General features: G+C 29.2%; 1 protein-coding gene across 2 annotated transcripts in view; it reads right to left on the reverse strand.

Annotated features, from left to right (window-relative positions):
* The window catches only part of LOC126986957 (inactive tyrosine-protein kinase 7-like), a 146,849-nt gene that overhangs the window by 23,324 nt on the left and 110,078 nt on the right, over positions 1 to 13,447 (reverse strand). For both annotated transcript variants that reach the window (XM_050843519.1, XM_050843520.1), the window contains exons 10-11: positions 12,599 to 12,776; positions 11,103 to 11,227 (exon numbers count right to left, since the gene is read on the reverse strand). In XM_050843519.1, the coding sequence (XP_050699476.1) occupies positions 11,103 to 11,227; positions 12,599 to 12,776 (303 nt within the window). The remainder of the gene's footprint in view (positions 1 to 11,102; positions 11,228 to 12,598; positions 12,777 to 13,447) is intronic.

Raw genomic sequence — 13,447 nt, forward strand, 5'->3', positions numbered from 1 at the left:
TCTTCGTTCCTTATATTTTCTAGTCATTTCTTTTTATTAACTTGTATGCCTGTCTTTTTTGTGCTTTTCTTATTCCAATCTATAACTAACTAATCTATTCTTCGTTCCTTATTTTTCTAGTTATTTCTTTTCATTAACTTCTATGCTCGTCTTTTTGGGGCTTTTCTTATTCCAGTCTATAACTAACTAATCTATTCTTTCCTTATTTTTCGACGTATTTCTTTTCATTAACCTCTATGCTTGTCTTTTTGGTACTTTTGTTATTCCAATCTATAACTAACTAATCTATTCTACGTTCCTTATATTTTCTAGTCATTTCTTTTAATTAATTTGCATGCTTGTCTTTTTGGTGCTTTTCTTATTCCAATCTATAACTAACTAATCTATTTTTCTTTCCTTATATTTTCTAGTTATTTCTTTTCATTAACTTGTATGCTTGTCTATTTTGGTGCTTTTCTTATTTCAATCTATAACTAACTAATCTATTCTTTCCTTATATTTTCTAGTTATTTTTATTCATTAACTTCTATGCTCGTTTTTTTGGGTACTCTTCTTATTCCAATTTATAACTAACTGATCTATTCTTCGTTCCTTATATTTTCTAGCTATTTCTTTTTATTAACTTGAATGCTTGTCATTTTTGGTGTTTTTCTTATTCCAATCTATAATTAACTAATCTATTTTTCTTTCCTTATATATTCTAGTTATTTCTTTTCATTAACTTCCATGCCTGTCTTTTTGGTTCTTTTCTTTTTCCAATCTATAACTAACAAATCTATTCTTCGTTCCTTATTTTTCTAGTTATTTCTTTTATTAACCTCTGTGCTCGTTTTCTTAGTGCTTTTCTTATTCCAATTTATAACTAAATAATCTTTATTCGTTACTTATATTTTCTAGTTGTTTCTTTCATTAACTTTTATGCCTGTCTTTTTTAGTGCTTTTCTTATTCCAGTCTATAACTAACTAATCTATTTTTCTTTCCTTATATTTTCTAATTATATCTTTTTATTTACTTGTGTGGTCGTCTTTTTGGTACTTTTCTTATTCCATTTTATAACTAACTAATCTATTTTTTTCCTTGTTTTTCCTGTTATTTCTTTTTATTAACCTGTATGCTTGTCTTTTTGGTGCTTTTCGTATTCCAATTTATAACTAACTAATCTATTCTTTCCTTGTTTTTCCAGTTATTTCTTTTTATTAACCTGTAATCTATTCTTCGTTTTTATATTTTCCATGTATTTCTTTTTATTAATTCGTATGCTCGTCTTTTGGGTACTTTTTTTATCCCAATCAATAACTAACTAATCTATTTTTCTTTCCTTATATTTTCTAGTTATTTCTTTCATTAACTTGTATGCTCAACTGTTTTGGCTCTTTTTTTATACCAATTTATAACTAACTAATCTATTCATCGTTCCTTATTTTCGAAGTATTTCTTTTATTAACTTCTATGCTTGTTTTCTATAGTGCTTTTCTTATTCCAATTGATAACTAACTGATCTGTTTTTCTTTCCTTATATTTTTCTAGTTATTTCTTTTAATTAACTTCTATACTCGTCTTTTAGGCACTTTTCTTATTCCAATTTATAACTAACTAATCTATTCTTTCCTTATTTTTCTAGTTATTTCTTTTCATTAAATTCTATGGTCGTCTTTTTGGGTTCTTTTCTTATTCCAATTTATAACTAACTAATCTATTCTTTCCTTATTTTTCTAGTTATTTCTTTTCCTTAAATTCTATGCTCGTCTTTTTGGGTTCTTTTCTTATTCCAATTTATAACTAACTAATCTATTCCTCGTTCCTTATATTTTCTAGCTATATCTCTTTATTAACTTGTATGCTTGTCTTATTTTGTGCTTTTTTGATTCCAATTCATAACTAACTAATCTATTCTTCTTTCCACATTTTTCTATTTACTTCTTTTCATTAACTTCTATGCTCGTTTTTTTAGTACATTCCTTATTCCAATCTATAACTAACTAATCTATCCTTCGTTCCATATATTTTCCAGGTATTTCTTTTTATTAACTTGAATGCTGTCTTTTTTGTGCTTTTCTTATTCCAATCTATAACTAACCAATCTATTCTGCGTTCCTTATTTTTCTTCTTATTTCTTTTTATTAACTTCTATGTCTGTCTTTTTGGTGCTGTTCTTATTCCAATCTATAACTAACTAATCTATTTTTCGTTCCTTATTTTTCTAGTTATTTCTTTTTATTAACTTGTGTACTCGTCTTTTTGGTACTTTTCTCATTCTAATCTATAACTAACTAATCTATCCTTTCCTTATTTTTCCAGGTATTTCTTTTTATTAACTTGTATGCTTGTCTTTTTTGGTTCTTTTCTTATTGCAATTTATATTTAACTAATCTATTCTTTCCTTATTTTTCTATTGACTTCTTTTTATAACCTGTATGCTTGTCTTTTAGTGTTTTCCTTATTCCAATTTATAAGTAACTAATCTATTCTTCGTCCCTTATTTTTCTAGCTATGTATTTTTATTAACTTCTATCCTGTCTTTCTTGGTACTTTTCTTATTCCCATTTATAAATAACTAATCTATTCTTTGTTCCTTATATTTTCTAGTTATTTCTTTTATTAACTTGTATGATCGTCTTTTCGGTGCCTTTCTTATTCCAATCTATAACTAACTAATCTATCCTTCGTTCCTTTTATTTTCTAGTTATTTCTTTTATTAGCTTGTATGATCGTCTTTTTGGTGATTTTCTTATTCCAATCTATAACTAAGTAATCTATTTTTTGCTCCTTATTTTTTTCTATTTACTTCTTTTTATTATCTTGTATGCTTGTCTTTTTTGGTTCTTTTTTTATTCCAATATATAACTAACTATTCTATTCTTTCCTTATTTTTCTATATATTTCTTTTATTAACCTCTGTGCTTGTCTTTTTTGGTTCATTTCTTATTCAAATTTATAAATAACTACACTATTCTTCGTTCCTTGTTTTTCTTCTTATTTCTTTTCATTAACTAATAAGAACTAGCTACAAAATATAAGGAACAAGGAATAGATTAGTTATAAATTGGAATAAGAAAAGAACAAAAAAAGAGGAGCATAGAAGTTAATAAAAGAAATAACTAGAAAATATAAGAAAATAATAGATTAGTTAGTTATAGATTGGAATAAGAAAAGTACCCAAAAGACGATATAACGACAAGAAATAACTAGAAAAATAAGGAAAGAAGAATAGATTAGTTAGTTATAAATTGGAATAAGAAAAGCACTAAAAAAGACAGGCATAAAAGTTAATAAAAGAAATACCTCGAAAATAAGGAACGAAGAATAGATTAGTTACTTATAAATTGAAATAAGAAAAGCACTAAAAAAGACAAGCAACAAGTTAATGAAAAGAAATAACTAGAAAAATAAGGAACGAAGGATACATTAGTTAGTTATAGATTGGAATAAGAAAAGAACCAAAAAAAGACAAGCATAGAAGTTAATGAAAAGAAATAACTAGAAAATATAAAGAAAGAAAAATAGATTAGTTAGTTATAAATTGGAATAAGAAAAGTACCAAAAAAGACAGGCATAGAAGTTAATGAAAAGAAATAACTAGAAAATAAAGAACGAGGAATAGATTAGTTAGTTATAGATTGGAATAAAAACAGCACCAAAAGACAAGCATAGAAGTTAATAAAAATAAATAGCTAGAAAAATATAAGGAAAGAGAAATAGATTAGTTAGTTAGAGATTCGAATATAAAAAGTACCAAAAAAGACAAGCATAGAAGTTAATAAAAAGAAATAACTAGAAAAATATAAGAAAAGAAAAATAGATTAGTTACTTATAGATTGGAATAAGAAAAGTACCAAAAAAGACGAGCATTGAAGTTAATAAAAAGAAATACCTGGAAATATATTTGGCGCTTTTCTTATTCCAATTTATAACAAACTAAACTATTCTTCCCTTATTTTTCCAGGTATTTCTTTTCATTAACTTCTATTCCTGTCTTTTTGGTACTTTTCTTATTCCAATTTAAAACTAAGTAATCTATTCTTCGTTCCCTATATTTTCTAGTCATTTCTTTTTATTAACTTGTATGCCTATCTTTTTTAGTGCTTTTCTTATTCCAATCTATAACTAACTAATCTATTCTGCGTTCCTTATTTTTCTAGTTTTTTTTTATTAACTTCTATGCCTATCTTTTTTAGTGCTTTTCTCATTCCAATTTATAACTAATGAATTTTTCTTTCCTTATATTTCCTAGTTATTTCTTTTAATTAACTTCTATGCTTGTCTTTTTTGGTGCTTTTCTTATTCCAATTTATAAGTAACTAATCTATTTTTCTTTCCATATTTTTCTATTTACTTCTTTTTATTAACTTCTATGCTTGTCTTTTTGGTATTTTTCTTTATTCCAATCTATAACTAACTAATCTATTCTTCGTTCCTTATTTTTCTAGTTATTTCTTTTCATTAACTTGTATGCCTCTCTTTTTTGGTGCTTTTCTTATTCCATTTATAAGTAACTAATCCATTCGCCTTTCCATATTTTTCTATTTACTTCTTTTCATTAACTCCTATGCTAGTTTTTTTAATTATTTTCTTTAGTCCAATCTATAACTATCTAATCTATTCTTCGTTCCTTATTTTTCTAGTTATTTCTTTTATTAACCTCTGTGCTCGTCTTTGTAGTGCTTTTCTTATTCCAATCTATAACTAACTAATCTATTCTTCGTTCCTTATTTTTCTAGTTATTTCTTTTCATTAACTTCAATGCTCGTCTTTTTGTGTTCTTTTCTTATTCCAATTTTTAACTAATCTATTCCTTGTTCCTAATATTTTCTAGCTATTTCTTTTTATTAACTTGTATGCTTGTCTTTTTTGGTGTTTTTCTTATTCTAATTTATAAGTAACTAATATATTCTTCTTTCCATATTTTTCTATTTATTTATTTTCATTAACTTCTATGCATGTTTTCTATTTATTTCTTTTCATTAACTTCTATGCTCGTTTTTTTAGAACTTTCCTTATTCCAATCTATAACTAACTAATCTATTCTTCGTTCCTTATGTTTCTAATTATTTTTTTATTAACCTCTATGCTCGTTTTTTTTTTTTTGTTCTTTTCTTATTCCAAATTATAAATAATTAATCTATTTTTCTTTCCTTATTTTTCCAGGTATATCTTTTTATTAACTTATATGCTTGTCTTTTTTGGTGCTTTTCTTATTCCAATCTATAACTAACTAATCTATTCTTCATTAATTCTTCGTTTTTTTTTTCTAAGTTTTTATTTTTTTTATAATTTTCAACTATTTCTTATTTTTCTTTTTTCCATTTTTATTTCTATATAATCTATTCTTCTTTTTTATTTTTGCTTTCATTAACTTCTATGCCTGTCTTTTGGTACTTTTATTATTCCAATTTATTAACTAAATAATCTATTCTTTTAGTACTTTTCTTATTCCAATTGAGATTGGAATAAGAACAGCACCAAAAAGACGAGCATAGAAATAATAAAAAGAAATACCTGGAAAAATAAGGGAAGAATAGATTAGTTAGTTATAAATTGGAATAAGAAAAGCACCAAAAAGACGAGCATAGAAATAATAAAAAGAAATACCTGGAAAAATAAGGAAGGAATAGATTAGTTAGTTATAAATTTTAAAAAGAAAAGAAACAAAAAAGACAGGCATACAAGTTAATAAAATCAAATAAATAGAAATATAAGGAGCAAAAAATAGATTAGTTAGTTATAGATTAGAATAAGAAAAGTACCAAAAAGACAGGCATAGATGTTAATAAAAAGAAATACCTGGAAAAATAAGTATCGAATAGATTAGTTAGTTATAGATTGGGATAAGAAAAGTACCAAAAAGACGAGCATACAAGTTAATAAAAGAAATACCTCGAAAATAAGGAACAAAGAATATATTAGTTAGTTATAAATTGGAATAAGAAAAGTACCAAAAAGACAAGCATAGAAGTTAATGAAAAGAAATAACTAGAAAAATAAGGAACGAAGAATAGATTAGTTAGTTATAGATTGGAATAAAAATAGTACCAAAAAGACGAACATACAAGTTAATAAAAAGAAATACCTGGAAGAATAAGGAACGAAGGATAGATTAGTTAGTTATAAATTGGAATAAGGACTGCACCAAAACGACAAGCATAGAAATAATAAAAAGAAATACCTGGAAAAATAAAGAAGGAATAGATTAGTTAGTTATAAATTTGAATATGAAAAGAACTAAAAAAAGACAGGCATACAAGTTAATAAAAACAAATAAATAGAAATATAAGGAGCAAAAAACTGATTAGTTAGTTACAGATTGGAAGAAGAACAAAACCCAAAAGAGAAGCAAAGAAGTTAATAAAATGAAATAAAAAGAAAAAAAATAAGGAACGAAGATTAGATTAGTTAGTTATAGACTGGAATAAGAAAAGCACCAAAAAGACGAGCATAGAAGTTAATGAAAAGAAATAGCTAAAAATATAAGGAAAGAATAGATTAGTTAGTTATTGATTGGAATAAGAAAAGTACTCTAAAGACGAGCATACGAATTAATAAAAAGAAATATCTGGAAAAATAAGGAAAGAATAGACTAGTTAGTTATAGATTGGAATAAGAACAGCACCAAAAAGACAAGCATAGAAGTTAATAAAAAGAAATAAAAAGAAAAATAAGGAACGAAGAATAGATAAGTTAGTTATAAATTGGAATAAGAAAAGTACCAAAAAGACAGACATAGCAGTTAATGAAAAGAAATACCTAGAAAATAAGGGAAGAATAGATTAGTTAGTTATAAACTGGAATAAGAAAAGCACCACAAAGACGAGCAGAGAAATAATAAAAAGAAATACCTGGAAAATAAAGAAGGAATAGATTAGTTAGTTATAAATTGGAATAAGAAAAGCACTAAAAAAGACAGGCATAGAAGTTAATGAAAAGAAATAACTAGAATATATAAGGAAAGAAAAATAGATTAGTTAATTATAGATTGGAATAAGAAAAGCACCAAAAATGACAAGCATTCAAGTTAATAAAAAGAAATAACTAGAAAATATAAGGAACGAAGAATAGATTAGTTATAAATTGGAATAAGAAAAGAACCCAAAAAGACGAGCATAGAAGTTGATAAAAAGAAATAAATAGAAAATATAAGAAAAGAATAGATTAGATAGTTATTGATTGTAATAAGAAAAGTACCCAAAAGACGAGCATACGAATTAATAAAAAGAAATATCTGGAAAAATAAGGAAATAATAGATTAGTTAGTAATAGATTGAAATAAAAAAGTACCAAAAAGACGAGTATAGAAGTTATTGAAAAGAAATAACTAGAAAATATAAGGAAAGAAAAATAGATTAGTTTGTTGTAGATTGAAATAAGAAAAGTACCAAAAAAATGAGCATACAAGTTAATAAAAATAAATACATGGAAAATAAGGAAAGAAAAATAGATTAGTTAGTTATTAATTGGAATAAGAAAAGCACCAATAAGACAGGCATAGAAGTTTATAAAAAGAAATACCTGGAAAAATAAGGAACGCAAAATATTAGTTAGTTATAGATTGCAATAAGAACAGCACAAAAACGACAGCATACAAGTTAATAAAAAGAAATTACTAGAAAATATAAGGAACGAGGAATAAATTACTTAGTTATAAATTGGAACAAGAAAAGTACCAAAAAGACAAGCATAGAAGTTAATGAAAAGAAATACCTGGAAAAGCAAGGAAAGAATAGATTAATTCGTTATAGATTGGAATAAGAACAAAAAATACAAGCAAAGGGGCTAATGAAAAAAAAATAACTAAAAAATATAAAGAACGAAGGATAAATTTGTTAGTTATAGATTGGAATAAGAAAAGCACCAAAAAGACGGGCATACAAGTTAATAAAATAAATAACTAGAAAATAAAAGGAACGAAGGATAGATTAGTTAGTTATAGATTGGAATAAGGAAGGTACTAAAAAGACGAGCATAGAAGTTAATGAAAAGAAGAATATAGAAAATATGGAAAAAAGAATAGATTAGTTAGTTATAAATTGGAATAAGAAAAGCCCCCAAAAAGATAAGCATACAAGCTAATAAAAAGAAATAGCAAGAAAATATTAGGAAAGAGGAATAGATTAATTAGTTATAAATTGGAATAAGAAAAGAACCCAAGGAGACGAGCATAGAAGTTAGTGAAAAGAAATAACAAGTAAAAATAAGGAAAGAATAGATTAGTTAGTTATTGATTGAAATAAGAAAAGCACTAAAAAGACGAGGACAGAGGTTAATATAAAAAATAGCTAGAAAAATACGGAACGAAGAATAGATTAGTTATTTATAGACTGGAATAAAGAAGAGTACCAAAAAGACGAGCATAGAAGTTAATGAAAAGAAGTAAATATAAAAATATGGAAAGAAGAATAGATTAGTTAGTTATAAATTGGAATAAGAAAAGCACCAAAAAAGACAAGCATACAAGTTAATAAAAAGAAATACCTGGAAAATAAGGAAAGAAAAATAGACTGGTTAGTTATAGATTGGAATAAGGAAAGTACTAAAAAACGAGCATAGAGGTTAATGAAAAGAAGTAAATAGAAAAATATGGAAAGAATTGATTATAGTTATAAATTGGAATAAGAAAAGCACCAAAAAAGACAGGCAAACAAGTTAATAAAAAGAAATAGCTAGAAAATATAAGGAACAAGGAATAGAATAGTTATAAATTGGAATAAGAAAAGAACACAAAAACACGAGCATAGAAGTTAATGAAAATAAATAACTAGAAAATATAAGTTAGTTAGTTATTGATTGGAATAAGAAAAGTACCCAAAAGACGAGCATACGAATTAGTAAAAAGAAATATTTAGAAAAATAAGGAAAGAATAGATTAGTTAGTTATAGATTGGAATAAGAGAAACACCAAAAAGACAAGCATAAAAGTTAATAAATAGAAATAACTAGAAAAATATAAGGAAAGAAAAATAGATTAGTTAGTTATAGATTGGAATAAGAAAAGTACCAAAAAAGATGAGCATAGAAGTTAATAATAAGAAATAACTAGAAAAATAAGGAGAGAAAAATAGATAAGTTAGTTATAAATTGGAATAAGAAAAACACTAAAAAAAGAGAGGCATAAATGTTAATAAAAGAAATACCTCGAAAATATGGAATGAAGAATAGATTAGTTACTTATAAATTGAGATAAGAAAAGCACTAAAAAAGACAAGCATACAAGTTAATGAAAATAAATAACTAGAAAAATAAGGAACGAAGGATACATTAGTTAGTTATAGACTGGAATAAGAAAAGAACCAAAAAAGACAAGCAGAGAAGTTAATGAAAAGAAATAACTAGAAAATATAAAGAAAGAAAAATAGATTAGTTATTTATAAATTGGAATAATAAAGTATCAAAAAAGACAGGCATAGAAGTTAATGAAAAAAAAAATAACTAGAAAATAAAGAACGAGGAATAGATTAGTTAGTTAAAAATTGGAATAAGAAAAGAACTAAAAAGACAAGCAAAGAAGTTAATGAAAAGAAATAACTAGAAAATAAAGAACGAGGAATAGATTAGTTAGTTATAAATTGGAAAAAGAAAAGAACCCCAAAAGACGAGCATAGAAGTTAATGAAAATAAATAACTAGAAAATATAAGGAAAGAATAGATATTTAGTTATTGACTGGAATAAGAAAAGTACCCAAAAGACGAGCATACGAATTAACAAAAAAGAAATATCTGGAAAAATAACACCAAAAAGACGAGCATAGAAGTTAATAAAAAGAAATAACTAGAAAAATATAAGGAAAGAAAAATAGATCAGTTAGTTATAGATTGGAATAAGAGAAGCACTAAAAAAGACAGGTATAGAAGTTAATAAAAGAAATACCTCGAAAATAAGGAACGAAGAATAGATTAGTTAGTTATAGATTGAAATAAGAATAGCACAAAAAGACGGGCATACAAGTTAATAAAAAAATAACTAGAAAATAAAAGGAACGAAGGATAGATTAGTTAGTTATAAATTAGAATAAGAAAAGTACCAAAAAGACGAGCATAGAAATTAATGAAAACAAGTAAATAGAAAAATATGGAAAGAAGAATAGATTAGTTAGTTATAAATTGGAATAAGAAAAGCACCAAAAAGACAGGCATAAAAGTTAATAAAAGAAATAACTAGAAAATAAAAGGAACAAAGGATAGATTAGTTAGTTATAGATTGGAATAAGAAAAATGTCAAAAGACAAACATACAAGTTAATGAAAAGAAATAACTAAAAAATATAAGGAAAGAAAAATAGATTAGTTAGTTACAGTTTGGAATAAGAACAGCAATATAAATATATATATATATATATATATATATATATATATATATATATATATATATATATATATATATATATATATATATATATATATATATATATATATGTGTGTGTGTGTGTGTGTGTGTGTGTGTTTCGGGCACTCATCAGTAATTTTTTTTTATTGTAGTTGGGATAATGCATAAGGGTTTTCGTTTGTTGACGATGAATGCAGCGCAAGAAATAAGGAGACGAAAAACAGCCTAATTCACCACAAGCGGCGGCCGACCGGCGGCCAGGCAGCGGGCAGTCATGCGTCGTCGCTGTACACATCCTTAGAAACCGTTCTGTGTTATGCTCATGTCACGTTTTATCTATAATCTGATCGCGCCATAGCGTTCACGAGACTTTGCTCTATGAGATGAAATTATTTATTTCAACCCTGGTTCAAAGACTGCTGAGAAAAGCGATGATAAGTAAACCGTGTTATAAACATTTCGGAGCTGTCTTGTGACTTCAACTCATCACATTTCCTTTATGTTTTATTTTATCGAGTTTAGACAAACATAACTGAGTTGCGCAATTACTGCTGAGTCCAACGGTACCAACTAATGTGGTCTGTCGTGAATAAGAGACGAGCTATGACGAAGAAAATACAAGCGTGTAGCGTCACGGCGGGCATGTGAGTGAGGGAGGGTGCAGCCAATCACAGGAGCCGTAACAAACGCTGCCTAGGCGCCAGATGAACAGGCTCCGTCAACAGACAATAGCATCCCAATCACCACCACTCTCACCACCACACTGCAACCACCACCAACCACACACCTGCTGGGCGACGCGGTGCCAGGTGACCACAGGTGAGTCCGCCCCCCTGGCCACGCACGGGATGCTGAGGTTGGCGCCCACCTCCACGCGCGTGTCCCTGGGCAGTGGGGAGAACTTGAGCCGCTCTGGGGGAAGGAGGGGAGAGAGGAATATAGGAGTGTATGGGTGTGGGCAAGGATGAAGGAAAGGGTAACTATTGTAGCAAAAGGTAAAACAAAATAAGGTAAAAAAAAAAAAGGTACGGTAGGATAAAAGTAAGGTGGGGTATACGCTGTAGGTGCGCCTGGCGTCAATGCCGATCTCCGTAACACTGGCCCTTCAGCTAATGGGACATGAAAAAGATAAAGGTGAGATAAAAAAAGTATAAAAAGGTTAAGGTATAATAAAGATAAAAATAGATAAAGTGGTAGAGAAGACAAAAAAAAAAAAAAAAAAAAACTGAGGTAAAAAATGAAAAAGTGAAATCACAGGTGTCGAAAAAGGTTGAGGTAGAATAAAGATAAAGAGAGATAAAGGAGATAGAGGTAAACAAGACAAAAAACTTAGGTAAAAATGAACAAGTGAAATCAGACAGGTGTAAATTTATAGTAATTTTAAAGGAATACATCTGCGTAGGAATTTCGTTTAACATATATAGGAGAAAAATTCGAGAACACCATGAAGATAAAAAAGCTAATGTAAAAAAAAGAAGAAAAAACTCTCAGAAAAGATAATTAATAAGCGTTCTAGAGGTATAAATCCTGATATCAATTAACAAAGATGAGAATCTCTTAACATCTCCAAGAAAAAAAGGCAAGTCAGGGGTGATGAAGAAAAATGGGGAAAATAATGTAAAGAAAACGTGACCACCCCTTCTTCTCCCCTCTTCCCTCCCCTCCTCTCCCCTCTCGTGATTGCCCTTCGTCATCTAATCTCCCCTTTCATCCTCCCCTTCTCCCTTTCTCTTTTCCTCTCCCCGCTTAGCTTTCAATCCCTCATCCTTTGATCCCCTTAACACACTCTCTCTCTCTCTCTCTCTCTCTCTCTCTCTCTCTCTCTCTCTCTCTCTCTCTCTCTCTCTCTCTCTCTCTCTCTCTCTCTCTCTCCATACTCTCTCTCTCTCTCTCTCTCTTTCTCCCTTCTCTCCTTCCCTCCCTTCATCCCTCCTCTCTCTTTTTCCTTCTCGCCTTCCCTTCCTCCATTCCTGTCTTCCTTCTTTCCTTTCTTCATTCCCTTCCCTTCTTTTTTTGCATCCTACTTCTCTTTCTCTTCTTTTCCGTCACTCTTCCTTCCTTCCTTCTTTCCTTCCTTTACTTCCTTACTTCTTTAAACCCTCCTCTCCCATTATCTCTCTTTCACTCCTCTCTTTTTCTTCATTTTTCCTTTCTCTTTATCTTCCCTCTTCACCAGTCACCTTCACTTTTCATTCATCCCTCTCCCTTTCACCCCCTGTCTCATCTCCACTTTCCCTTCTTTCTTTCCTTCCTTCCCTTTCCCATCACCCCCTCCTTTCTCACCTGTAACAGAGAGCCTGACGGGGGAGGTGGCCGCCGGGGGGTGTCCCAGGGTATGCACCACGCAAGCGTAGGCCCCAGCATCCGTCAGGCGCGCCCAGCGGATCCTTAGCACCGACACTCCCTCCGTCACGCCCTCCTCCATGCCAGAGAGGGAGATGCGGTAGTCATCCACGCTGACCTAAAGGGGAGAGGGGTGAGAGAGGGATGTGAGTGGGATGTGACAGGGAAGGAAATAAAGGTGACGTATGGATTGGGAAAGGACAAAAAAAAAAGGTTAAGTGTGTGATATAGAAAGTTAGATAGATAGATAGACGAATTGATATAGACATAGATAGGTGAATAGATAGATAGATAGATGAACAGACACACAAAAACAGAGAGAAGGGAAAAGGGTAATTGTAAGGGTGGGAAGATAGAGAGAAAAAAAAGGGAGGGGGAGAGGAAGCATGCAGCATTGGAGATAAGGAAGAGGAGGGAAAAATAGTGTCACTGTAAAGGAAGGAAAAGGAAAAGAGAGGTGTGATAAAGAAGGGGAGGGAGGGAGGGAGGGAAAAATAGGGAACAGGAAGAATGTGAGAGGAAGAGGGAGGGAGGAATGGTGATATTGAGGATAATAATAAGTGCAGGAATAGTAATAAAGAAAGAGAAGAAAGAAAATGTGATAATCAGAATGGGAGAAGAGAGAATGGGAAGAAGAAGAGAGGAGGTACGGGTGGAATGGAAGAAATATACATGGTAAGAAAGAAGTGGAAAATAAGAAAAGAGAAAATAAATAAATAAGAAGAGCAAAGGAAGCAGAAGATTGGAAATGAGGGTGGAATGGAAGAAGGGAATAATGGAAAGACTAAA

The sequence above is a fragment of the Eriocheir sinensis genome, chromosome 63, assembly GCF_024679095.1.
Source record: "Eriocheir sinensis breed Jianghai 21 chromosome 63, ASM2467909v1, whole genome shotgun sequence".
NCBI lineage: Eukaryota > Metazoa > Arthropoda > Malacostraca > Decapoda > Varunidae > Eriocheir > Eriocheir sinensis.